This window comes from Emydura macquarii, unplaced genomic scaffold (assembly GCF_026122565.2).
Source record: "Emydura macquarii macquarii isolate MOO-44397 ecotype Brisbane River unplaced genomic scaffold, CSIRO-AGI_Emac_v2 contig_3278, whole genome shotgun sequence".
Lineage (NCBI taxonomy): Eukaryota > Metazoa > Chordata > Testudines > Chelidae > Emydura > Emydura macquarii.
In genome coordinates this window covers 477360-504308 of record NW_027133415.1, presented here as the reverse complement: position 1 = coordinate 504308, position 26949 = coordinate 477360, and the positions used below count along the sequence as shown (strand labels likewise).

The following is a 26949-nucleotide window of genomic DNA, read 5'->3' as shown; positions in this document are numbered from 1 at the left end:
AAACACAAATCCACATTTCCAATCCCCATCTCCACTTTACAGCTGGTCCTTTTTAATCACGGTCTGAACCAGAACTTAGCCTCCCACAGCTCTGGAGAATTTTGGATCTGAATCTAAGCCCTCTGACCCTGTTTTTCTACTCTGCTTATCCCTGTAGCTTGTGTCTTAGTGAAGCCTGAGGCCACGCAGCAATATCATTTCACCCTAGCATGTGCCATGCCTATTCCTGGCTTTAGACTGTAGTTTTGGAGCAGAATGCAATCTCTGACTTCCCCGTTCCCACCATTCCCCACGGTCTCTGTTGAGATTGCACTGTCTAGACGCCTGCAGGCTCCACTGTGAACCTGTCCCGCTATTGCTAAACGCCCAGGAGCGCTGAGCTAAGGCGTGCAGTCCTGGAGGAACCCACCCTGCAGGGTGAATGCCAGTTGGTCTCACTGAGCTCCTGTGACAACTCTTCCCTTTAGGGCAGGAGCAGTTTTAAGTCTGCCCCTCCCCAGGGTAGAAAGGCGGCCTGGCTGCGTGCAGGCTGCGTGGTTCCAGCTTGCTAGTGGCTGCCAAGGCGCAGATCCGAGGTATTTCCGTTTTCCTGCTGGAAACTGAATGCTGCTGGCAGTGGCTCAGTCATGTCTTTGCTGCTGCAGCTAGACTCAAGCTTTCTTTCTGCCCGCTAGGGGCTAATCACTGGTGCCGTCTCAAGGATCTGTGCCCAAGGGTGTAGGTGCTGGGCTGACTTTGCCCTCTGTGCTTAGCAATGTGAGCCCTTTCCCCGGCTGAAAAGAGGACGAGGAAAAGATTAAAACGCTGGTTCTTGGGAGGAAGCTTCCAAGTCTCCGGGCCTGCAAGCGCCAAAGAGTTAATGTGCTCATGAATGTCTTCCCTTCTCTCCTTCTGGATTGTAGCTGAGAGGTGTTCTGTGTGCCCAGCCCCAGATGGGACCAGCGCCCCCCCCCATGAGGTTTATCATGCCAGCACAAAGATCCCCCTCTCCCCCAATGTTGCAGAAACCAGATTAACACCATCGCCAAAAGCAAAAGCACTTACGTGTCACAGAAAGGGAGCCAAGGGTCTCTCTGAGGCAGAGCCACAGCTGTCTGTGAAGACACTGCCCTGCCCAGCTCCCGGGGCTGAGCCGCCCACAGAGAATTGCCATGGCCCCAGCTTGGCTCAGTTCTGCGTCACAGGCGTGTGTTCAGCTTTCGCTCCTGGAGGCGTGGGTTTCAGCGCGGGTGTAGCTCACAAGGGGGTTGAGTTTGGTGGCATCTCATCTTTGTCCACTTTTGTCTTAACCCCAAAACCACTGCACAGAAGGTTGGGGGAGGCCATTTCTGTCTGAAAAGCTCAGGGTGTGCCAGCAGGCAGGACAGAGGTGCATTGCGGGGGGAGCAGGAGTGGAACATGGGGGGCGTTGTAGGACTGGCAGAGTCATTGGGGCCTTTGGACTTCAAAAAAACACCCAGTGCACCGGATCATAATAACGCCTCTTTCCCCTTTAGTGCTTTTCACCAGCAGATCTCACAGAGCTTCACGTTCTTTAACGTATTTAACCTCTCAGCACCCCCGTGAGGTGGGGGCATTGAGTCACAGAGAGGCTAAGCGACTTGCCCAAGTGTAGCAGAGCAGAGACTTGAATCCAGGTCTCCCAGCCGCTGGACCGACCTTCCTTCTTGCGGTGCTGCGCTGGCCCCAATGTCAGGACACTTAGGAATAGGACACACAAGTCCAGGTGATTTATGTGCCATTTCAGGTTTGGCATTAAACGTTTCACACCAGTCTTCGTGATTCAGACGCTTAACTTCCCGGCAGAACTGACCCCTGGATGCAATTTAAGACCATGCTGGTTTGAATAATTCAGACTACATGAATATCTAGGATTAAGATTATTAGACCCAGCACGGGGTGTGTTATCAACATAAGGGAATCAGTGTGACACACTGTTAGTAGTAACTGAATTGTAACATCATCTACTTCCCTGCCTACGCAACATCTAGAACGTTTTTTTTCTGTTGCTGTAAGAGGTGCAATAAACACACATTCAATCATGCTGGCGGCTCTTGATCCTTTCGTCTCTATGCACAGGTATCAAGCAGTAAACTCTAGACAGTCGTGAAGATGAGCAACGAAGCCGTCCTGGAGGCAGTCTCTTCCCCCCCAGTCTCCTCCCCGCCCCTCCATGGGCAGCGTTATTTCGATCGGTTCTCCGAAGATGACCCGGAATATCTGCGCATCCGGAACATGGCGGCCGATCTCCGGCAGGACTTCAACATGATGGAGCAGAAGAAAAGAGTCACCATGATCCTACGGAGCCCAGTGCGTAGAGAGGGCCTGGCCAATGGTCAAAGCGAGGGAGTGGGTTTTTATCCTCCGTTCTGTCTCTGTATCTTAAGACCTAGATTCTCCACTAGCGGGCTCTCTCATACAGGTGCCTTTGTCTATTTTTTGGAATGCCCAGCTCTAAAAACCAGCTGAAGTCAATAGCTGCAGGCGCTCAGACCTCTGCAGATCAGATCCACTTAGCTGTCAAAATGTGTGGCCAGATTTTTAAAATCACGTTGGGTGCTGAGTTCTTCTCAAATCTGGCCCCAGTTGTGGGTGATGGGCCCTTGAAAGTGTGGCCCTGAGCTCTTCTAGAGTCTGGCCAAGGTGTCTAAAGTTGGCCATCAAAAAATGGAGATTCCCCCCCCCACACACACACTTTATTAAAAGCCCCTTTTGAAAGCATGAAGCTTTCTCCTCTCATAGTGGTCACTGTGTTTAAGGGATGGAGCAAAGAGAGAGCAACTGATGCCCAGAGTCTTTCTCCAGGTGTTCCCCTGTGCCATCAGGGCTGGATAGAAACGTGAGTGCTAACTGTGTGTAATGCATGAGGCCGGGGAGCCTGTTTGCCATTGAGTGCCATGCCTCGGAGAGAAGGGCTGCTGGCTTTGCCAGGAAGATGCTGGCTCGGCAACGTTCACAGCGCGGCTGTAGGGCAGCGCTGGCTCCGTGAGCGCTAATCTGTGAAATTGCAGACGATTCACGGCCTGCCATGCTGTTTCAGTCTTTTAGAGAGGAGCTGGAGAGCCTGATCCAAGAACAAATGAAGAAAGGGAACAACTCCAACATCTGGGCCCTGCGACAGATCGCGGATTTCATGGCCAGCACTGCTCCTTCCGTCTTCCCCACCTCTCCCATCAGTATGTTGGTGGATAACGCTTCTCGGGGGCAGGAGTGGGGGGGGAAGAGTCCTCCCTTGTTGTCAGATTACCAGTCTGGGGTGGAAGAAGGGTTGCAGAATGTGGAAGGACAATCAAAGAAGACAAGCTGGGATTTTCAAAGACATCTCTGGTGCCCATCTCCTACTGCATTTCAGTTGGATTGAGGTGCCTAATTCTCCTAGTCTGGCTAGAAAATCTCAGCTATATCTGCCCCTTCTCTGTGTGGGGTTGTTCAAAGTCTCATGGTTTCCAGTGAAATATTATCTAGTTTCACATACGCTTAACAAACACCCCGTACAGGGGTCAGCTTTAATGGCAACCCACAGAGGGATAAATAACATTGGGCATGTGCCCCTCTTTGCTTTTTTATGATGGACAAAGCAGGCGTTAAAGACTGTGCTTTGCCCACTCCACTTTAAAGGGTTTTCCCTGTTTGTTTTTCACCTTAAAAATTCCAGAAATATCAAATCATTCCCTGCTTTTCCTAGAGCTCTCCTTGGAAGACCAGAGAAATGTAGTGGTAGCATTTCTAGCCCTTAACTAAAGAAATGGGTGGGCATCTATTTAACAAAGCGCTGTTTCCTCTCAAGAGTTGTTCAGGTGTTTGAGTTGAATAAGTGATAACAAAAGAGGTATTTTTAAATACCCTGAACAATATTCCCTAAAAAAGTAAACATTAGAGTTGTCTGAAATTTTATGTTCAGCCACTTTTTGATGAAAAATGTCTGCTTTAAAAAAAAAATGGAATGTTTTGCAAAAATTTAGGGTTTTTTTTATTTTCCAGATTTCTGACAAAGCACAATGTCCCCCTTTCCTACCCAATTTTTCCTCCCCCTTCCTGCACCCATTTTTCAAAGTGTAAAAATAAATAGTGTTAGAGTAAAGGGGCAAGAAAGGGAAAAAAGGATTAAATTTAAAAATACCTCGTTTGTTATCACTTATTCAACTCAAATGCCTGAAAAACTCTTGGGAGGAAATAGCACTTCGTTAAAGAGATGCTCACTCATTTCTTCAGTTAAAGGCTAGAAAAGCTCCCACTACATTTCTCTGGTCTTCCAAGGAGATCTCTAGGAAAATAAAATAAAATAAACCCTAACCGGTTGCATTTAAAAATGGGGCTAGGGAGAGTGTTCCCCTTGTGTTTTTTCTCAGTGATGCCCATCCTCTCAAACTGGCTAAGCGATCTCTGCTTCTCCTCAGGTCTCTCCACGGTGACGCCCATCAATGATCTCCATAGCACGGAGTCGCTGTCCCTAGCGAAAGGGGAGCGGCTCATGCGTTGTAAGGTTGGCAGCATCTACCGACTGCTGGACCTGTACGGCTGGGCGCAGCTCAGGAACACCTACGTCACGGTGAGGGGGGGCCCCAATGGTAACGTGGATGTGGGCTGTCTCGGTAGTGAGGATGGAACATGACCCCTCTGCATCCTTGTGGGGAGCTGTGAGGCAAGCATAGAGTTCTTGGTCCTCCAGGTACCAGAGTGGACCAGACTTGTAGGTGGAGGAATATAAAGAGCAGGAGTTCCAGTGGGAGGCTGGGCTCTTCTTTACTAAATGCGTCGGCTAACACTATATCTTGTAGCCAGTGCAGGAATGTGACCTTTGACACATGCGGTCCACGCTGGTATCTTGCATGATGCTTGTATGATGCTTCAGAGGAAGGGGAAAGAAAAACCCTCGCCACCCTCTAGTGCTAAGCACCTGATCAGCAGTCTCATATGATGGGTTGGCGTTGGGTATTCAAAGTGAATTATCTCCTGACACCTGCTAGCACTCAGCCGTGCCCTGCGTCACGTGTCCCGATCTTAGCTCACATGAATGCACGTGTGCATGGTCAGAAAGCATCCAGCTGTGACTTCCACAGGCTGAGTTTACAGCCCTAACTTGGGAACTGCTCCTCAGCTGGTTAGACAAGAATTCCCTTTCAGGCCGTTCAGTTGCTCACTAAGCAAAGTGGGTCCAGATCCTCAGTGGAGGATCTGGACCAGAGCTGACTAATAACCACAGCAGATAAATGTACTGCATTGCACAGACGCTACCAGGAAATGCCCTTTTCCTTTATCTTTGTGATGAGAAGCTAGCTAGTCTGCTGCAGCTCCAGCACAGTCGTCACGTGGCATGTGACCGTGGAACGTACAGCACAATACTCTTTGAATTTTTCTGTGTCACTGACTTCCTTTTATCGTCAGCCCCAATTTCCAGCTTTCAAAGTTCTTGCCTGTTGTGATCAAAGTGGTACAGTATTGAGATCAAGGTTGGTCATTCGTGTTTGGCTTTCCCAGAGCTCTGAAACCAAAATGAAATAAGGTGGAATCTCGGAGATTGGAGGCTTGAAAGAAATGCAGATGAAAGAAATTATGCTTGTCCACTTAACCCTAACTCGCATCTTTTTTTTTTTTTTTCCTCCTGTGCATTTCTCTTGGTAGCTGCGTGTCAGCAAAGAACAGGATCACTTCTTGATCAGCCCTAAAGGTCTTTCATGTAATGAAGTCACCGCTTCTAGCCTGGTGAGTATGCTACATAACACCCTCTCACTTCATAATTAAACCCTTCACTTTCTCTCTCTCTCTCTCGAGATGGTTCATGCTGGTAAATCTGGGACCACTTCAGAAGAAGCTGATGGCAAAGAATTATTGCCTTTTTTTTTTTTTTACAAATTCCACCTCCCCTCCCATCATTTTTCTCCAAATTTTGAAATGCTCCAGAGTGGTTTGAAAACTGGAGTGTGAGAGGGTGAGAAATATATGTGGAAATCTCACTATTTTTTCCACCCTTTCTTGGTCAAAATTCAAAGTTTTCAGTTTTTTCATCACCATTTTGAAACTCAAAATTTTTTCTGCTCATTGAGCTGGATCAGACTCCTGATAGACTGTGAACATTCAATAACCTCCCGGTGGATGTTCTCTTAAAGCATAGTTTTTCAACCTGTGGTACGTGTACCTCTGGGGGTACATGAGACACAGGCTGGGGGTACGTGGCAAAAAACCCAGTGAAGGGAGGCAAGCGGCAGCCGCCGACTTCTGAGGAAGCCAAGTGGCAGCTGCCTGCTTTCCGCCCAGTCCCCGCTCCCAGCTGGGAGGCAGGTGGCCCATACAGTGTGATTTGCCCCAGGCTCCTAGGGACGGCCATGGGGAGCGCTGCTATCCACTCTGGTGGGCCGCTTAGTGCCTGCTCAGACTTCACAAGTTCCAGCCTGTGTGAGGAGAACCCACATGACCCCGCCATCAGGCCATAGTGATTGGCTGGCATTGTCCTTTGCTCCTATGTGGAGAGAGGGGAGAAACAGCAGGGGGTTTTGTGATCTGCTACAGAACTCAGAACTCTTCTGCTTTACGAGAAATATAGTCGTCCAGCGGTAAAGGGGGAAAAGATTGTGTTTCTCAGAGTGGAAAACTGAGTGGTGGGGACTTATTAAAATTGTCAGAAGTTAGGGGGTACTTGCTACTTAAAAGGTTGAGAAACACTGTCTTAAAGCACGTATGGCATAGTAGGTTGTGAGCCCTGCAGATCTCACAGGCCATATAGGAACAGGCTGAGCTGTAGAATTGTAGGACCTTATTCTGTACCCCATACCTACCTCACAGCTTAATTCAGAGATTCCCAGGCCAAAAGGGACCATTGCGATCACCTAGTCTGACCTCCGGTAGAGCACAGGCCAGAGAACTTCCCAAAATAAGCAGATCTTTTAGAAGCAAGCACATTCTTTGAACTCAGAGTCACCTGGAAGGTGGATCCAACAAGAGTGATGAGGCAGCACCTTGGTGTTCTGTAGATCTGGGGTGAGCCATGGGGTGTGTGAATTCCCACCCCTGGTAAATCTGTACTTTCCTGCTGCCCGATTTCTTTCCTGCTGCAGACTAAAGTGAACATCCTGGGTGAAGTGGTGGAGCAGGGCAGCACCAGTTTTTCCGTGGACGCTAGAGGATTTGGCCTGCACGCAGCCATCTATGCAGCCAGACCTGACGTCAGATGTATTATCCACCTGCACACACCAGCCACTGCCGCGGTAAGGAGCCCCATCAATCATGGTTTGCCAGGGCCATGGAAAATGAGGCGGAGCATCTCGCCCAGAGGCATTTGTACTGACTCAGCAATTGATTTCTAGAACAGCATTAGCCTTGCAGGACTATTGCTTGCTCCCTCCCTTCATTGGCAGGGTCTGTGCGGCCGAGGTGACCTCACGTCTGGTAGGATTGGGGCTGAGAAGCCAAGAGGCTTGCCCAGGCTGACCCTGATTTCAGTCACTAACCTGGGGCGGTGAAGGCCCCATTAGCATTCTCCGTTGGACAAACAGGGAGAACGGGTGCAGTGGTTTATTCCCAAGGACCTTAGGGTGAACACCTCCCGCCCAGAACTCTCTGCTCCTTCTCCCTAATGACTCAATAACACCCCAGCCCCAGAGGATCTACTTTCCTTCCTCATCCGCTGCATGGTTTCCTGGGATTTGCACTGCTGTGATAGAGAGCTGAGGAGTGCAGCTCCCGCTCTGAACATCCTGAGTGAAGTTGGGAGGGTGGGGAATCCAGGGCCTACTTCTGTCTCATTGCTGATAGCACCCTGCTCACCTCTCTCGCGTTAAGATCTTGGCATGGTTTGCTCACTCCAGGAGTCTCTCAAACACGTCTCCCTCAGGCCGATTCACGTCCCGTTAAAATCAGTGGAATTAACATGGCCTTTAACATGGTATCTGGTGATAAGAGGGGCGGTGTAAAAGTCTGCCTCTTGGCAATGAAACAGTGTACCCCAGATGTTTAAGGATAACTTGTTGTTCCCATCACCGTTATCTATGTGCAGCTGCAAACATACAGTGTCTGTATTTTGTCTTATGTGCCGTGCTATGCAGAAACTGAGACCTCTAGAAGGTTATTCAGTCTCTGCCAACTGGAAGATGTCATGCTACAGGGGTCAGAATAGCCAAGCAAGCAACTGATGCTATGCTAAGCCTGTAGAACAGTGGTCAAGCAACTCAAGTTGTACTGGGCCTCCAACACTGATCATTCCCTTTGCTTCTTGCATTCTCTCTGTTCCCCAGGTGTCTGCAATGAAATGTGGCATCCTGCCAGTATCCCACAACGCACTGCTGCTGGGCGACCTGGTGTACTTCGATTTCAACGGCGAGATGGAGGAAGAGGCAGACAGGATTGAGCTACAGAAGTGCCTTGGACCAACCTGCAAGGTGAGGAGAAAACGCACGCTCCTCGGACTGAGAGATGTTATGTCTGATCAGCCGTTGGGCTAATACGCCTCAGGAGAGTTGCTCCGGGAATGGGTTTGGCCTGGTGACATTTTCCTTGGAGTTGGGCTGAAGAGGTGGCGTTCAGACCAGGCCTGGACTGGGGTTTGGGTTCTGGTTTTAGGCCCTCTCATGCCTAGGGTTCACCTGCTGATGTACCCTGAAATTTTGGCCCTTCGTGTGGCTAACGCACCAGCCTGAGGGCAGGTCTACACTAGCAGCACTACACTGGCGCAAGCTGTGGCGCGTCTGGTCCCGTCAGCATAATTACTCCACCTCCATGAGAGGCGGAAGCTGTGTCAGCAGGAGAACATCTCCTGCCAACATAATGCCAGTGCGGACAGCACTAAGGTCGCTGTAACGTGCATCGCTCAGAGGGGTGTCTTTTTCCCATCCTGGAGCGACGTAAGTTAGATCGACTTACGGTAGTGTAGACCTGATCTGGATTCTATACCTTCTATGTGAGTTTGGGCCACCCAATTGCTTTGTGCCTCAGTTCCCTCCTTTGTGTACTGGTGGGACTCCTGTCATACTTGGGGTTTGATTCATGAACATTTGTAAAGCTTTTCTGAGGCCGGGCACAGCAGAATGAGTGCCATGTGGATTCGATTAGAGGGGAATAAATGGCCAATACACCAGAGGAAGTATCAGAACTACTCCATATCTGGAAAGTTACAAAGGTGTTCAATTGTGGTCACTTTCTACAGAACCTGCCGTTCTGACTGTGGGCTGAAATAGGCGGAGAGTCATTCCAGAGACTTTCAGGTGCCAGGAAAAAATAAAATAAAATAGACTTGTCATTGGACTGCATCTCCGAGCCTCTTTAAAAAGAAACGAATTGGTTGGTACTGATCGCGCTATCTCGCTTTTCTTTTTCCCCGCAGATCCTGGTGCTGCGAAATCACGGTGTGATCACTCTGGGTGACACAGTGGAGGAAGCTTTTTATAAAGCCTTTCACCTGCAGGCTGCTTGTGAGATTCAGGTGAGCGGTTATCACAGGGCAGCACGTGGGTGCCGCTGCAGTGTTCCAAGGTTGCTTCTCGTTACAGCACTGTGTGGTCTAGATGGATACAGGGGCAGGGAGCTAGCAAACGGGGGCAACTAACGGGAATTTTGCGAGGGAATTCTCCAGGTGAAGGAGGAGGGACTACATGACCCTTGGGGGGAATTGGTTGTCTGTAGTGTGTGTGTTTGTGGTGTGCTTGCTGCTTGACTGATAGACAAGACTGAGAGCTTCTTAACGAGGCTTTGATCCCCAGTGAAGCCCTTTAGCACCCATCAACCCTTAGCCAGCATGCGGGGCTACTCAGGGAGAGTCAGGGTTTAAAAAGCCCACTCCTAAGCGACCAGAAGAGCTAGCAAATAGGCAGCTAATAGGGAGTTTTGCAAGGGATTTTAGTGGGAGAGTGTGGAGAGGAGTAGATACACTTCATTAACAGTCTGTAAACTAAAGACAATACACTCCCCCCCACCCCCCCGCGATTAAAACCAAACAACAATAAAAGAAAGAGCTGCAGGAGTAAAAAGTCCAGAAGTCCAGCCACAGAGTGGGGGCTATCCAGTTTATTGCACTGAATGCAACATGTAGGATTACCTGCCCTATGGGTGGTATTCGGTGCATGGAGCTCCTGGCCCTCAGAGACTGCCTACGGCCTTTGGAGATCCGGGTGACTGAACTCGGGAGAGCTAAGGGAGACAGAGAGGTACATAGCTGAGACTTTCTGGGACCCAGTCGAATGGTCCCACCCCCGGTATGACAGCCTCTGTGCTGTTGCGGAAGATGAAAGTCTCAGGGAAGGAGAACATCGAACTGGAGCGGAGGGAAACAATCCCGTAGTTGGGACCCTCCTTCCAGATGATGTCATGGTATCCTCTCGCGCTGAGGATACCTCTCCAGGGGAGGAAACTCGAGTTATTAGGAAAAGACAGGTAATAGTAATGGGGGACTCGATCATTAGAAACACAGATAGCTGGATTTGTGATGATCGGGAGCCCCGCATGGTGACTTGCCTGCCGGATATGAAGGCTGTAGATCTCTCGAGACATCTAGCCAGACTTACGTGTAGTGCTGGGGAGGAGCCAGTGGACATGGTACGTGTAGGTACCAATGACATAGAGAAGTATAGGAGGGAGGTCCTGGAGGCCAAATTTAAGCTGCTAGGTAAGAGATTGAAGCCCAGGACCTCCCTGGTAGCATTCTTCAGCTCTCTTCTTCAGATGCAGTAATACAGAAAATAGGTAACACAGATGCCTCTGCATCTGAAGAAGAGAGCTGAGGTCTCTCGAAAGCTTATGTCTACAAATATTAAATGTGTTAGTCTTTAAAGTGCCACAGAACTCTCCTTGTTTTTGCTGTATACAGACTAACACAGCTACCCCCCGGGAACTATTCTGTCTGGATTGCGCTGATCATTTATCTCCCTCTACTGGGCAGTTCCTGGAACAGACTTCAGGAGGGAAATCAACTTCTGTTTTTTTGCAGCTTTATTTACTGGCATGGTTTTCAGTCACTCCCAGCTTAGTTTTGTGTTTCAGCTGCTGCCCTGTTATTTGCTCAATAACTTGAGTGGGGCCCTTGCCTCCCCTTCCACTATTGACTGTTGTTTTGGGGTGGGATTTTCAGAAGTGCTTGGCACTGGCCTAACCGAGTTCCCACTGAAGTCTGGGGGAGGTTTACCAATGACTTCAGTGAGAGCAGAGATTAGCAAATGCTAATTTGGAAACCTCTCCCTTTAAACCTTCATGGCTCAACACGAGTGCAAACGGAGACGCAGAAGCAGTGATATTCTGCATCGCTTGCTGCTATTGTTCATTATTTGCTCAGTGCCATAAAAGGGCATGGTGCTTTAATGATGAATAAAAGACAGTGGCCCTGATTTGGATCTCACAGACACCAGCGTAAATCAAGAATAACTCCACCAATGTCAATGGAGTTACCCCAGTGTAAAACCAATATGTGATGTGAATCCGGCCCAAATCAGCCCTGAAGAGTTCACAGTCAAATTGAGGGTGTAACAGGGCAAAGGATGGTATTTCAGGCACAGTGGGGTGGTTTACCTGCAATACACCATGCAGCTGCACCTTTACAAATGCCGTGAGACTAAAACTAATGGTGTTGCAAGTTTCCACTCGAGTCGTACCCAGCAGGCTCCAGGCTTTAGCTACAAACCCCTCACTATGTTGGAGCTGCAGTTACTGCAGTTAAAATTATTCCTATTTATTATCAAGCACCATCAGTTTTACCAATGCAATGGGTTCATTTCTGTGCATAGATCAGAGTAGAGTGCTTTGCCGGCACGATGGAGACTTTTGGCAAATGTTAAAAATGTTCGAGGGCATCAGTGCTTTAGTCCACACCTGCCTCTCTTTCCCTCTTCTCCCCTGCCCTGTCCCCCTCACTCTCCTGCCCTTCAATGTCCCCCCTTCTTTCCATTTAGCTGGTCCCCTCCTAACTAAACCCACTCCAAAAAAATGGAACATGACTTTGGCTGCCACCACGTTGTTCATTCTGCTTCCGTGTTATGGCCCTTACCCCTCCCGCCAGGCTTTCTCTTGGGTGTTTAGTTTGTAAGCACTTCCGGGCAGGGATTATCTGCTACTCTGTGTGTGTGCAGCACCATGCACAACGGAGCCCATCTCGTGGTTGGTCCTTTGGACACGACCAAAACAAACAGGATCCTGAATAATAGTAACACAAATCAGCACATCCAGAAACCAACCTATCCTCCCTCACGTAATCAACATTAGCCAGCCAGAATATTAATAGACCAACACCCTGCTCTTTCACCAACTCAAACCAGCCCCGGGATTTCCCCTTCCCAAATCCCCAGAAACATAGCTTCCCCAAAAATACAGCATCTGTCTCAATCTGAGCAAACCAGACAGAGCATAGGCAGTATGCACTGGGAAGAATAGAAAAAGGAATAAACACGGGCCGGGCTGTTAATTGCTTCTTATTGGCCAAGTGGAATAAACAGGTCTTTAGGAGGAGTTTGCAGCTCAGGTTTTCCATGCATGGAAGGGGTGATATGGACATGTTTTGTGATAATGCCACTGTCTTCAGAGCTTGACATCAGGGCTCAAATCTCTGTGCTGGCGCCGTGCCTAGAACCAAACCTCACACAGCCCCGCCTACAACTATTGTAGATTTCCTTTGTGGCTTGGGTTTGTTTCTTTTAAACACCGGCTTGTCAGCCAAGCCTGGAAATGCAACACGACGACGCTGACTTTCTCCTGCTCTGCTTTTCCCGCGCCGCATGGTGCCGGCACAGCTGTGGTGAAGTGGCAGGTTTGATTGCGCTGGGTAGGCAGCTAGTTTGCAATCACTGTCATTTATTGTAAAGGCTGTTGTCCTCCCCGTTGCACATCGACCTACTTCTTTAGTTGGGAAATGAGGTCAGCACATGCTGAGGCCTGGCCCATGAGACAGCTGCAGGTGAAGGGCTGGGAATACGTGCGCTGTGTAGACTGATGCCTTCCCACATGCCGCCTTGTTGACAAAGGGCTTTGGAATATTACTTCTCCCCATGGGCAACGCTGCCTGGTTCCTGTCTCTCCTCTCCGCCCCCATCACTGCCGAGTCACTAATTCCCCAGCACAAGAGCTGCTGTGCCAGCATTTGAATGCCCACTGATTCCCAAGGCTGCTTGGCTTTGTTTCAAACCTGGGGCACGCTCGACCTCGGTGGCTGGCAGGCAGGGAGCGCTCTGGAGCCTGGTGCTGTTAAAGGCGGATCTACACATACCGAGGCCTTCTGATATACAGCAACACCAGGGACGAGTGTGGGGCGGCTATTTCAATGCCACCAGTTAAGGAGAGGAAAAGATCGTCAGTAAATACATGAACCGGGACTGAGGCTGCAAACCATCTGTGTGCATGAGTAACCTGCACGTTTGCAGGATGAGGGTCTCACATGGCAAGCTCTTCCAGGCAGGGGATATTGTTTCCTGTATGAGCCTTTCGTATCTATGGGGGATTGGTGGAGTGTAACTCTGGCACGCCCCCCATACTGGGCTGGTGGGTAGCTAATGCAGGAGCCAACCCTAGCGGCTTTATTCCAAAGGGAACTCCCTTCCACCAGAATCTGGCCCCCCAGCCAGAATCTTTCCCCCTTCCTGCAGGTCAAAGGGTGATGGAGCATGACCAAGAATCTGGCCCTTTCTTTATTTACCCAGCGGCTTCTCCGTTGCATTCTCTGTGCTTTGTGCAGGTCTCCGCCTTGTCTAGCGCTGGAGGAGCTGAGAATCTGATCGTGCTGGAGCGGGAGAAGTACCGGCCCCATGACGTCGGCTCAGTCCGATGGGCCGGGAGCACGTTCGGACCCATGCAGAAGAGCCGCCTCGGAGAGCATGAGTTTGAGGCACTCATGAGAATGCTGGACAACCTGGTAAGTCTCCAGCCGATCTGGCCGTGGCCAGTTACTCGTTCTGCACGTTCCCTTCCGCCCACCTGGATCTCCCTGGTTCTGGGCTATGCCTTCTGAAGGCAGCCTGCCAGAGACGGGTGTAGCAGCAGGAGACTCCCCAGGTACTGTAGCTAAGCCTGCTGAACAGTGAACACGGGTGGTTGGAACGAACAATTTCTCTAAACTATCTTCCCTCTTGATCCCCCACGGGACTGTTAGACCACTGTTTTCCTGTTACCTGGGAGAACCCGGGAGCTGCATGGAGTGCTATTGTTTATACCAGGCGCCGTGGTATTTAATCACTCTCCAGACTTCTCTCTTATTTCATTTTCAGTTGGATTCAGTGTTCCCCTCCACTTCCTCTCCTAACCTGTTTTTTGATGTTGCTATGACCGGTTGAACCCCAGAGGTGGCTGCATTTTGGTGGCGAGGGATTCATGTAGACCTACTGTTACCCACACACTAGGGCACCCCACCTTTACCACAATCCGTAGGGCTCAAGGCATCACCCAGTTAATTTAGACACTCCCATCCTTTCCCAATTCACATCTTAAGGCTCAAAGGCACCCTCCACCCTTTCCCAATCCATAGGGCTCGGGGGGAGAAGGCTCCTACCCGTATTCAATTCACACTTTAGGGCTCAGGGTCACCCATTCCCAGTCCGGGTGAAACTAACCTGGTTAATATAAGCACCCACACGCTTTCCCAAATTTGTAGGGTTCCGGGTTTGCAGGATCTTTTAGCAGTGAAGGAGCCTTACATGGTAATCTCCTTATCCTCTATTTATTAACAACTACCAAAACAGAATACACACGCTAAACGCACAATGCTCACCACTCCCAATAAGGCAGACAAACTTCTCCTTAAGTGATTTCTTTCCAGACAGAATGCTACACAACAAAGTTTTCTTTAAGCATCTTAAGATCTGTTTTTTTATTTGGTGGGCAGTAGGTGCTATTAAGACAGTAGCAGCCCGATATTACATTGTTTTGAAGTAGTTTCAGGAATGTGAAGATGTGACTACATGCCACTTAGCTTATGGCTGCTGCTGCTCCAGATATGGCTGCTACGCCTCAGCCTAAGAACAAAGCCTAAGTTTAGTCAAAACAAGGCCTCAGGCCTTACACTACAGTTTGTAAAGTACTTTTGGATCTTCAGAGGTGTAAAGCACTTTGGAAGGAGATGCGAGGCTCTGTGTGTCAGATATGATCTCTGCTCAAAGTACGCAGCGGGCAGCTTTGCTGTCTCCAGGAAAGATGGTTGCAGGTTCCAAGAAACCTGAACTAATTCGCCCATCAGCATCTCGTGGGTTGGTGTGCCCAAGTGCTATCATTTGGACAAAGCTCCCGTGGAGAGACGACAACAGGAGTGGCAAGAGCATGGGCATTAAACTCCTTGAGTGTGGACCAGTTAAGCACGATATATGCAGGCCAGATCATGCAGCCTGTTTGTGAGCCAGTCTCTTCACACTCGCAAACGAGAAGCAGGGTGAAGGGGAGAAATGAGACAAATACTATCAAGAAGAACCCAGCAGGCCAGGTTCTATCCCCAGCCACATCAGTGACTCCAGTGCAGGTACTGCTATGGCTGAGATCAGAATCTGGACAACAGAATTGGTTTGGCTGTTGTTCTTACATTTTATTTTGGGGTTTGTTTGTTTGTTTGTTTGTTTGCAACACTTTTAAAATATTTTTTTAATCAGAAATGTTGTTGAAATCACTACGAAAACATTGATTCACTGTAAACTTCTTTTTTTTTTAGCAAAGCACTCCTGAAAATCAGGATTTTGATAGAGGAAAAAATGTTAATAAAAATTTCAACGGGAAAAAAAAGTGCAAAAAATGTGAATAAAACAAAGAGGAGATCTGTTTTGAACCCTGTGACGTTTTTCTCTGCTTTCTCCCCGTTTCTTGCCTGGTCCTAATAGCTAGAGTCTCCCAAGTAAAGACGCATTCTGCTTGTGTCCTTCCAGGGTTACCGAACCGGGTACACATATCGGCACCCCTTTGTCCAGGAGAAAACCAAGCATAAAAGTGATGTGTTGATCCCTGCCACCGTCACGGCGTTCGTCTTTGAGGAGGAGGTCGCTCCCCTCTTCACCCTCCGACAGCACGCCCAGAAGCAGCAGAAGGAGAAGACCCGCTGGCTAAATACACCCAACACCTACCTACGTGTTAACGTAGCTGAGGAGAATCAGAGAAGCGCCGGCAGCCAGAGGACCAAGACTACGGTAAGGGGGAGTGAGCGCCGTGTGCTGGGTATGAGGCAGCGTCACAGAGGAACGTGGCCAGCTTCCTCCACGGCAGTGGAGTGCAGCAGGTAAGGACTCACAAAGCCCACGAGATGCTTGGAGCCGATATGGGACATTCTCATGATATTCCTGGTTGGACGTGGTATACTCCAAGCACAGCCTCTCCCAGAGCAACTGTGGCTCAGTCCAGGGGAAGGGGCAGGTTGTATTCAAACCAGTTTACCCATCCCTGAAAACAGCCCCTCTGGTGCCAGGCCAAAAAGCTGCTTTCCAGCAGCAACGGGTACCACAAGGAGCGCTCGTGAAATTGATGACTGGTCCGTATAAAAATGTTAACCTGCCTGTTCTACTGGGAGAGGTACTAAACAGCTGGGGCATCTGCCAGAGTGGAGTCACCTGGGCATAGACAGGAGCTGGGGTCCCATGGGGAGGGAGACGTGTTCAGTTCCTTACGTTGCCACTGACCTCCTGTGTGACCTTGGGCAAGTCACTTAGCCTCAGTTCCCCATCTGTACATGGGATGATGGCACTGCCCTACCTCACAGAGGTGTGGAGGATGAATACATTAAAGGTGGAGAGGTGTTATGGGACGCAGGGGCCTTATAAGTCCCTAAATAGATAGACATTTGTATAGAGATTTAACAGTTACTTACTAGACACAAGTTAAGCCAAAACCCTAATGCTGCGCACATCAAATGTTTGGGAGGATTCAGAATCCAGATAGATGGAATTGAACCTGAATGGGCTGAAGCAAAACCATGCCCATCAGGGAAGGGGGTGGCTTAGATCTGAATCCAAATTCAGATTCCTGAATTTTGCAGCTGGCCCTTTTCTCTCTAAGGGACTCTACCCAGCTCTGAATGTCGACGAAGGTTGGCGCATCCAAAATCCTGTGATGGGTCAGAAACTCATAGGCTGGGCCCATGTTTCTCCTGGGTCTGAATGATGCTGCAATTCTGGTCTTGATGCATTTTCTTTGTTCTTTCCCTACCCTGCTTCTATTCTTGGTATGGGCCAGTGGATGAAGGCCGACGATGTGGAAAAGGCCAGCAGTGGGACCCCGATCCGAATCGAAAACCCCAACCAATTTGTGCCTCTCTACACAGACCCGCAGGAAGTGCTGGAAATGAGGAACAAGGTATGGCGGCTCTCCGATGTCTCTCTCGTTCTCGTGTCCTATACATGGGGTCTTAGTTTCCAGGTGGCCAAGATTCAATAAATTCCTTTGAGACTGCAGGGGCCTGATTCTCCTGCAGTTGGTGGGGGGCAGATGAGCCACTTCAATTTTACTCTCTCTTCATTTTATGTCAGCAAGTTTAGTGCAGGTGGCAGGGCCCAGACACACAGCTCTGAAGTCCTCTCTTCAATGTCAGAGCAGGTACAAGAATAGTTCACCATATACCCCTTCCCCAGCGCTGCCTGGGCAACACAACTCAGCCTGATCTGAATCTCACCCTCGGTCAGAGGAAAATTCACTCTGTGACCCATTCGGTCCCTGGCCTATTGGCTGAGACTGCCAGCGGAAGTTTTATATAATGCCAGTTAGGAACGGAGCTGAGACCTGCTGGCTCATTTCACGTTGGCCAAGGACCAGGCATCGGATGGCAAAAGCAGCCAATCGCTACTGAGCTCAACTGGATTCAGACGGGCAGCAAAAGAGAGAGAGAGATTCTGGGCTTGACTCTCTGCTTCCTTGCTCCTTGTGTTGTCATTGATACCGGTGAAAAGTGCTGCCGTGTTGCCCTAGGAGCTTTTTACACTCCCCTCGCCCAGGTGAACATGACTCTCCAAGGGGCAAAGCAGTGGCAATTCAAGGCCCTTCCTCTCTATTATTGTGCCCCTAAGCCATCTCGTCTAGACTTTTATTTCAGCTCTTTTTATTTATTTGGTGATTTTCACCCACAGATTCGGGAGCAAAACCGCCAGGATGTGAAGTCGGCTGGACCCCAGTCCCAGCTCTTAGCCAGTGTGATAGCAGAGAAGAGCAGGAGTCCGGTACTCTTATTAACGAAGGGGCTAGATTCACGGGGAATATTATAATGCAGCAAACTTCCCTGCTCTCCTTCAGCTCTGTAGACCGAGGCTGCAGCCGTGCGTGCGTTAAGGGCTCTAGCTGTGGTGTGGAGCTCAGATCTGGGTTCAGGGTACTCCAGAGTTCAGGGGAATCCTGATCTGAGCCAGCCTCTTTTCTCTAGTAGTAAGGGCGGGCGCTCAACACCAACAACAGGTGCAAAGGGAGGGAGCAATCCTGGGAACCAGTGTGTAGGCTGAGTCGAGGCTCTGTGTTGGTGATGGCGGGGGGCTCCCTGCTATCTGAGTGTCCATGGATGGCAACATCAAGTGGAAACACAGAGTAATGGATCCACCAGCCTGACCCGCCTGCCCATAGCAGCCCCCATAAGGTAATCCTGTCATCCTGAAGCTGAGTTCATGCACCGCCCTACTTTCCCCACAACCCACTCTCCTTGTGCATGGTGGAATTGCACCCGGATCTGCCCCACACGGGGCTCTGCTTCTTGCAGAGGAGAGGTCAGGAAGGGCGTCTATGAAAACAAACACTTAAACAATGGGCTGGGCTCCTGGAATACTGAGCCTCTTTGGTGACAAAAAAGGATCTCTCACTTAAGTTAGATGGCCCAGAGAAACTTAGCCCAGTCCTTCTCGGTTGGGATCCGCTAAGCCTTATCCTCAGCCCCAGTGCTGATGGCGCAATGTTGTGTCTGCGCTTGGTTTCAGTCTGCGGAGAGTCACCTGGCTTCCAAGGCAGACATCGAGACAAAAGAAGTCCCCCAGGAGGAGATACCGACTGAGCCAGAGCCTCCCAACCCGTTCAGCCAGCTCACCGACCAAGAGCTGGAGGAGTACAAGAAAGAGGTGGAAAGAAAGAAACTGGGACAAGACGGTAAGTCACGGGTGGGGGCGGCGAAGGCTTTGTTCGGTCATGTAACGTGCGGGACTCAGTAGCAGCGCTGACTGGAGGGCCACAGTTCTGTTTCAGGGCAACTTCTGAGGTTCCAACATTTGGTTTTGTCCCACATCGAAATGAAACCAAACCCTTCCAAACATTCACGTGAAAACGAAATTGTGTTGAAATGGCAGGTTTTAGACCAAAAGCATGTGGGGGCAGGGGACTAGGGCACTGGCGAAGCCAGGGTCGTGTCCGTGCACTGCCTGGTTCAGAGCAGAGTCTTTCATCCCAGATCACTCTGAATTGAGCAGGAAAGGGACTTGAACCTGGTTTTCCCACATCCTTGGCCAGTGCGCTAACCCATCAGCTTATACAGAGTGTGTACATATGGCGCTCTCTCAAAAAACCCTTCCTGCTGAAACCGACATGTCTTGAAAACATTCAGCCTTCAAGAAAATACGTTCCAACTAGCTGCACTCAGAAGTTAGGCAGGGAGTATGTCTTTTGGGATTTCCCCAGTTTTCACATTGCATGTGGATGTCTTCTGTGCTCCTAGGTGAGAGAGACGCCAGCGTGGAGGAATCTCAGGCTTCTCCTGTGAAGTCCCCCTCCGCTTCCGTGGAGCAAAGTCCCACAAAGTCTCCATCAAAGAGCCCACCTGTCTCCCCCGCAAAGTCTTCAGATGGTAAGCTGAACCCCCTGTGCTGGGTGGAGTTAGCAGGTTCTGCTGCATGGAGGGAATCAGAGCATTTGTGTGTACTGCGTAGGGGGAGATGCAGCAATGAGCGGGTGTTTCTGCAATCGCATCCTAAGATAAACCTGTCCCCTGTCACATGAGCAGCAAGGCATGGGCACACTGTATGCTTGGAGGGGCATCTTCCACTGGTGGAAAGATAATCAAGGCCTCATTTTCTTTGTTAGAAGGAGAGTGGGTTATTATGGCCCTAACTTCTGAGCCACCTTTGTCCCGACAAATCACACAGGAGGCCTTTGGAATGAAGTTGTATCTAGTCATTTATTATCTGCACTGCAGTAGTGCCCAAAGACCTCACCCAGAATAAGTGTTCCATTGTGCTAGGTGCTGTACAAATCGATAGAAAGACACAGCCCCTGCCCCAAAGAGCTGGCAGTCTAACTTGGAACAGGAACTACAAGTGAGCATAACAAACAATAGGGGGGAGCCAGGAAAAGTAAGATGAGGGTAGGTGTAATAAGAAAATACTGGCTGTGGACCTGATCCAAACCCATTAAAATCAATCGGAATCGTTTTACGGACTCCAGTGGGCTTTGGGTCAGCCAAATGTGTGTGAATTGGTCCTAGTGGTTCCAGAAATTACATTAAACATATATATATTCTGCCTTGGATTCAAATGTAAGAGCAGAAGCGATATAATACACAATACTATCAGAGGCTACTAGATAGCTAAAATCAAAACACATCAGCGTTGTGATAATCAGTAACTGGCCATAATGGGGGGATCATATGCACAGCTCACTGGAGGCAATGAAGGTGTCTGGTGCAAAGAAATGACCTGGTCCATGAAGGTCAATGCGATGGTGTTACTCTGATTGTTCTCATTGTGTCACATTGTGTCTCATTGTGTTGGTGTATGTCTGTCTCCACAATTTCTTCCTTTCTCTTTCCATGTGTTGCTTTCATCAAAGGACTTACCTCTGATTCTGAATACTTGTCACTGTAGTAAGTATAGAGAGGCTGTTTTCTAAGCTCACATACCATCACCTTGCGGGAGGTGGGATGCTTCTCTCAGGGGAGATAGAGGGTGGGTGGGGAAATCTTCCAGTGTATTCACAGCAGGGATGCAGCTCAATGGAGCAACAACATTGCATCCAGATGTGCCTGCTTTCGCTTCGCCCAATATCAGTCTTCGTTGGACGGGAGACCAATAGGGAGCAGTTTTCAAACGTCGGGCACCTTCATAGAACTGGCAAGTTCTGCATTTAGCTGCTCAGATCACCACTTAGCTCAGAGGCAGGGTGGCCTATTGGACAGAGCACCACCTGCCAGCCAGATGCCCTGGGTTCTCTTCCTGGCTCACCCTTGTCTGCTGGCTGACCTCGGTCAAGTCACTTCCCCCCTCTGTGCATCAGTTTTCCCATTTGTAAAATGGGGATAATGATACTGGCCTGCTTTTATAGCACTTCGGGCTCTACCGTTGGAAAGTATTATATGCGAGCAAGATGATATTATTATTGTTATTATCATCATCATCAAATTCTATCTGTCATTTCTCTAGTACCCCTCACCTTGTCTGTAAGCGCTGATACTTGAATGTTCCCACTTGACCTGCCTGTGTGCTGATTTGACCGTCTAAATGTGCAACTTAGACCTCTATTAGGGTGCTGATGTTTCTCACTTCAGAGGGATTTTTTTTAAAAGGTCCTTTCTTATTTTCTCATATGCTACTTCAGAAGAGTTGCTCTGACTTTTTTCCTTGCTCCAGATTTTACGAAGGTTTTATCTCCTGTGTCTCTTCCACCCAGTGACAGTCCTGAACGGTGTAAAAAAGAGCCAGCTGTAGCCTCAGGCCTTTGTAGAAGGAATCTCCCACCCTCAAGAGCAGCTCCGCTTGTAGTTCTTCTGTCTTTTCCCATTGCTTCCCATTGTTCATATAACTTTCTGCTGTTGCATACACAATTTGTGCCTTTAGCATCCTACAGGACAGCGTGGCAGAAGGAAAGCGCTAAAGTTTGATGAGGTTTCCGGTGAAAAGTCATTACTTGGGTCGGGGATGGTAAATGGAAAAAAAATCCATTTTACAGACACTTCTAGGGATCATTTCACCTAGCAGCTCTTTCTGTGCCACACAGGAGACCAGAGGCTGGGCAGCTTTCAAGTTCCTAAGCCGTGTCTGTTTAAGGATATTGCAGAACGCAGGCTCTGGCGTGATGCAGTGTTTCACTCCTCATGCAGCCTAATGTGAGAACATCCTGCAGAGGCAAAGATTTTTTTTCAGAATATTTTTTACTCTTTTTTTTTTTTCCCCCCCACCAAAACAATTTGGCAAAACAGCCATTATCATGTGAAACATCTCGGGGTCACTCAATCTGCATTTTGCTGGGAAAAAAAGTGTCAGCTGAAAAATGTCACGCAGCTCTACTGAATATACAGTCTGTCTGAGAGCTGAAGATATTTTCTTTCTTCAGTCCTACCCAGCTTACTGTCCCTTTGCATTATTTCTTTCCATGGAAATGTGGAGCTGACTAGTAATTTTTCAGGCTGCATCACTGTACTTCTCACTCCAGCCACTGACCGACACACCTTTGTGTAGTGATGGGTGGTATTGTTTTAAACAGGCAACAACCTTAGGGCTTGGCTCAGTCAAAATTACAGATGGCTTCTGCTGTGCTTCAGATTTTGGATCTTTCATGGCTCTGCCCACTCTCCTGTGATGGGATAGATGGGAGGAAGGGCTTGTCTACACAGACGCTCGGTGCACGGCAAGCTAGGGTATGAATGTAGAGTGTGCTGGGCTTTGCAGGACGGCAATGTTCACTCTGGAACGTGGCGTGTGCGATAGCAGGGTCCACGTGGTGATTTAGTCCATGGCAGGCTAGTGCACTGTAGATTCAGAGCCTGGCTTGCCATGCAGTAAGTGTATGTCTACACTGCAAGCTGGGAGTGTAATTCCCAGTGCGAGACAACATGCTAATCCTAGCTCTCATCAAACTAACGCACTACAAATAGAGTGTAGCCGCAGAGGCATGAGTAGAGAGGCATCATAGCGTCTCGGATGGAGTTGGGGCAGTGGAAGACCAGCACCAATGACTGAGATGTTGCGACTTTACCTGGTGATCGCCGTGGTGTTCAGGAACCAGAGGTCAATGGGCAGCTCCAAAGTCAGCAGCCCGGTGTCAGAGCCGAAAGTTGGAGCCGGGGTCAGACAGGAAATGGGAGCTGAAGCTGAAGATAAACACCGGGTTGGAAACAAAGAGCCGTGGCCTAGGGTCGGAGCTGGAGCAGACAGAGACCAGAGCCGGGGGGTTCAGGGACTAGAATGAGATGGCGCGCAGGAGCTGGGAACCGGGCAGGGTAAAGTCAGGAACCGAGGCTGGGAGTCAAGTAGCGGACAGCAGGGTCTGTAGAAGCAGCAAGCCGAGATCCACCTTGTTGCACGGCTTCCTGAGTCTCTTTCTGGCTTAAATAGCGTGCCCGACCCCATCAGGGACTCCAGAGCTTCTCCAATCAGGTCCCTACGGGAAGTGCCTTTAGTGGAGTGTCACACATTGGGGCTCCAAATTCCTTAGTCGCCACTAGAGACATCGGGCGGTGTGTATGCGGCAGTAGCTTAGATCCCTGGATCGCCACAAATGGATACATACTTGGGGCACCCGGCCCATGCTCCTGCAGCTGCACTCTATTTTTAGCGCTCCAGCTTGCTTGGAGCTAACCTGGGTACGTCTCTCTGAGCTGGGAATCACACCCCCAGCTTGAAGGGCAGATGTACCCTTGGTCTCTGCACAGGCAAGCCCTAATATCTTGTCAACTGTATTGCATCTTGAGGGGCCGATTCTGCAACCTTCATTCTCACTGAGTTGCACTCGGTCATAGGAACAATCCCAGCAAAGACAGTGCTACGCACTGAGTAGGTGCGGCTCTGTGTGTGCATGAGGCTCAGGCTTTAAGTCAAACGGCATCGGGTGGGGATGCAAGGCAAAGCTGTGTGAAATCAAATCTGCACAAATCCCGTTGGTGGGATTTAGCCTTTAACTTCACTCACATCAACCATTTATGGGAAGCATCGGCTTAGAGGAAAGCTAAGAGCCATGCCTTAGAAATGAGGGCAGCCGAGATCTGGGGATTTACTGCTCGATTCCAAATGTTCTCTGAATGGCAGGCTCTGAAAAGAAAGTTTCCTCCTCCCTGCCCGTGTCTCTCTCTCCTAAACCCTCATGGAATCATGGCAGGGTGGCCTGCACCAAACATATTCACAGTCAATTAACGAGGTTGGAATGTGTCTTTGCAGCCTCCGGGGCGGGGGAGATCCAGCTATCACCGTACCAAATATGATCAATATTTTGATGCTAGCTCTGTCCCAGAGGGAAAACCAGCCGGTCGGCAAATAGCAAAGCAGTCGTATCGCTTTTCTAAATGTCTCTCAGATTTGCCTGCAGGGCAGGGGGGAAAGGTAGCTTGTTGGCAGGGAGCATTATATTCATGACGAATATGGACAAAGGGACCAGCTGCTCCACTACGCACATTGCACAGGCTTAACACAACCCGTGTCAAGTGGCAACCAAGAGTGTGGTCTAGTGATTGGAGCAGGGGATCCCTGGGTTTGATTCCTTGCTCTGCCGCTTAGTCACTGCCTAAATGATCTGTGCCTCAGTTTCCCCATCTGCAAAATGAAGATCACACCTCATCCCCCACAAGAGTGAGGTGTGGCTCAACACCTCTTCGTAAAGCCCTTTGGGATCCCCAGTAGAAAGGTGCTATGGAAGTCGTCTGGTGTATTAATTATAATGATCTTTGATAAATCTAGTAAAGAAATCTAAGGGGAAAAGGAAAAAAGAGAGGAAGAGGAAAAGAGGAGAGAGGCATGCATGCAAATTGTTTAACTGCTTCTTCCCCGAACACAGCTTCCTGCACTCAGCGCCAAAGAGGACTCATTCGTTAACACTAGTTGCAATAGAAGCCCTATGCAAACACACACTCCTCTCTGTATTTGTGGTCTCAGAAGGACATAAAGCGAGTCTGAGCAAATGGAAAACTCAAGTGCCTGTGTACACTTAGCGCTGTTTAAATGTACAGGCCATTTCGAAGACAGGCTTCCAGCTGTCATGGCCATCGTAGGTCAGTCTGCTCCTGCTGGACATTGTCTTAGGTGAGCAATAATCCCTTCTGCTCTGGATTTCCGTAGCTGGAATTTGCAACCTCTTTTTAACAGGGAGGAAGTTACACTTAAAACATAGCTGGACCTCGCTGTCTTGCCCAAGGCTCTGAAAAATTTTGCACCCTGAACACTGTAATCAGGTCGACATAACCCCTGGTGTGGATGTGGCTATGCAGGTGGAAGGATTCTTCTGTCGACCTAGCTACAGCCTCTCAGAGAGCTAACGCCTTCCATTGCTGTAGGAAGCACCTACGCTACACAGCTGTGGTGGCATAGCTGCAGCGACATATATGCAGAGGCTGTCGTGCAGACATATCCTTAGTTCTGACTTCTAGCTCTGCTTAGATTCAATGAGGAAAAATGAAACCCAGGAGGAAACGTGAGGTACAAGCTTTTCCCCCCACTCTAGGAGACATGGACTCAGTCTGGGCATGAAGGAGGGTCAGAGGATTTTTCCTGGCTGTACTGTCTCAGTCCATCAGTGTCCCATTTTCTCCCTATCACAGCGAGACTTTGTGAGGCTGCTCCGGCTTCTGTTGAAATCAAGGACCAAATTCCCATTCAATGGGAGCATGATAAGGTCTAGTCTGTGTAAATACCATAGACCTGATTCCCCACTGCCCTGCACCTTCGGTGGTGGTTTGCTCCTGTGATGAAATACACTACCAACTTCAGATCACGCCCACTTTGCAGAGATGCATAAATACACAAGGTGCATGGCGTAGGAGAACCAGGCCCAGTGGACTTACAGTGGTGTCAGAGAGAGGGGAATTAGGCCCCAACGATTTCCTTAAAGTGGGGGCCAGATTCTGCTTCTAATGAAACTAGTATTAATCTGGAATATCCTCACTGAAGTCACTGGTGGAATAGTTAAGACACAGGGCTAGGCAAACTGGAAAATGCCAGCCTCTCGTTAGCCTGCAGTCTCCCAATCTAAACCACTTCTTGAATATTCTCCTGGCCCTTACCTTCCACTACCCTAAAGAAATCACCTGTTCTGCCTGTGTGACACAGCCAGGGGACACAAAGCACAGCCCTCCTAGAGAAAGTGGGAGCACTCCCTCCATAAATCCTCATGTCTTGTGTCTTTCTTTTGTGAAGGTGCTAAGACGACCGACACCAGCCAAGCACTTGCCGATCCCACTGCTGCTGGAGAGACGGCGCTGCCGGCGGCAGTGGTAGTGAATGGGAAAGATGACGACCAAACCGCAGAAGACGCGCTAAGCAAAGGAATGAGCCAGATGACCACAACCACAGATGCTGACACAGACGCCCCTAAGGACAAAACCGAGTCAATTACCAGTGGCCCTGTATCCCCAGAGGGCTCACCATCCAAATCTCCCTCCAAGAAGAAGAAGAAATTCCGGACCCCATCCTTCCTGAAAAAGGGCAAAAAGAAGGAGAAGGCTGAATCTTGATTCGCCTCCAAGACCTTCTCCTCCTGCTGCTTCCTTCTTTCTCCCCCACCCACCAAAGTCACCAGAGCAGTAGTGGGAGCTGATCGCCAATAGCTGCCTCTCCTAGAATGGTTTGTGCTGAGATAGACCAGAGGTCGAGGGACCCGGAATGACTCCTGTAGAATACGTGTGGCTGAGATGGCACCTGGACTGTGGGAGAAATGAGGCGAGGTTTTTGGGTACTTGTGGCACGAGATGTATCATTCCCTGTGAAACCTCTTTTTCAGGAAGTAGGTGAGCTTAGGAATGATTGTGGTCCTTATTTTCCACTCAAGGGAGCTAGTTACTAATTTCCCAAGCTGTAAAACTGGTTCTCTGGATCAGTTCCTCCTCATCACGGCACTAATGCTCCAAACCATTTATGTCCTGTGGGCTGAGGTTTTTCCACACGCTGCTTCCTTTACAGCACACGTGGCCACCTTTTAGAAATAATGTTGTGCATTAAGTCAAGAACAGACCCTCGTGAAACAGGAGGGAACATTGACCATGCGCTTGGTTCCTTTTTTCCAATTCTGCAGTGGAATTCTGGCTAGTTACTTTGTTGCAATTCACTGTATAACCTCAAATAGCAATGATCCAATTTTATCAAAGCCCAAAAGATGAAGGCTTGCTCTCCTTGAAGGAAGGGTCAGGCTGTGAACCCGTGA

General features: G+C 49.3%; 1 protein-coding gene across 3 annotated transcripts; it reads left to right on the top strand.

Annotated features, from left to right (window-relative positions):
• Positions 1-2112: 2112 nt before the first annotated feature.
• Positions 2113-26746, top strand: ADD2 (adducin 2). 3 transcript variants are annotated; one of them, XM_067532367.1, is made up of 15 exons: positions 2113-2310; positions 3041-3176; positions 4398-4549; positions 5623-5703; positions 7053-7202; positions 8229-8372; positions 9314-9412; positions 13640-13816; positions 15807-16064; positions 17104-17223; positions 17991-18080; positions 18822-18991; positions 19557-19678; positions 23861-23863; positions 25947-26746. In XM_067532367.1, the coding sequence occupies exons 1-15, from the start codon at positions 2113-2115 to the stop codon at positions 26261-26263; spliced, it is 2217 nt and encodes a 738-aa protein (XP_067388468.1). In that variant the 3' UTR covers positions 26264-26746. The 3 variants fall into 3 exon arrangements, with proteins under 3 accessions (XP_067388468.1, XP_067388466.1, XP_067388467.1); XM_067532365.1 differs by lacking the exon at positions 23861-23863 and having other exon boundaries at positions 18822-18987; positions 19550-19678; XM_067532366.1 differs by lacking the exon at positions 23861-23863 and having other exon boundaries at positions 18822-18998; positions 19555-19678.
• The last annotated feature ends 203 nt before the right edge of the window (positions 26747-26949 follow it).

Bases quoted from the DNA above. Each gene is read 5' to 3' on its own strand.
- ADD2 (XM_067532366.1), top strand. From the start codon at position 2,113: ATGAGCAACGAAGCCGTCCTGGAGGCAGTCTCTTCCCCCCCAGTCTCC. The intron at 3,177-4,397 runs GTATGTTGGTGG...GCTTCTCCTCAG, and splicing joins CTTCCCCACCTCTCCCATCA to GTCTCTCCACGGTGACGCCC. The intron at 16,065-17,103 runs GTAAGGGGGAGT...GGTATGGGCCAG, and splicing joins GCCAGAGGACCAAGACTACG to TGGATGAAGGCCGACGATGT.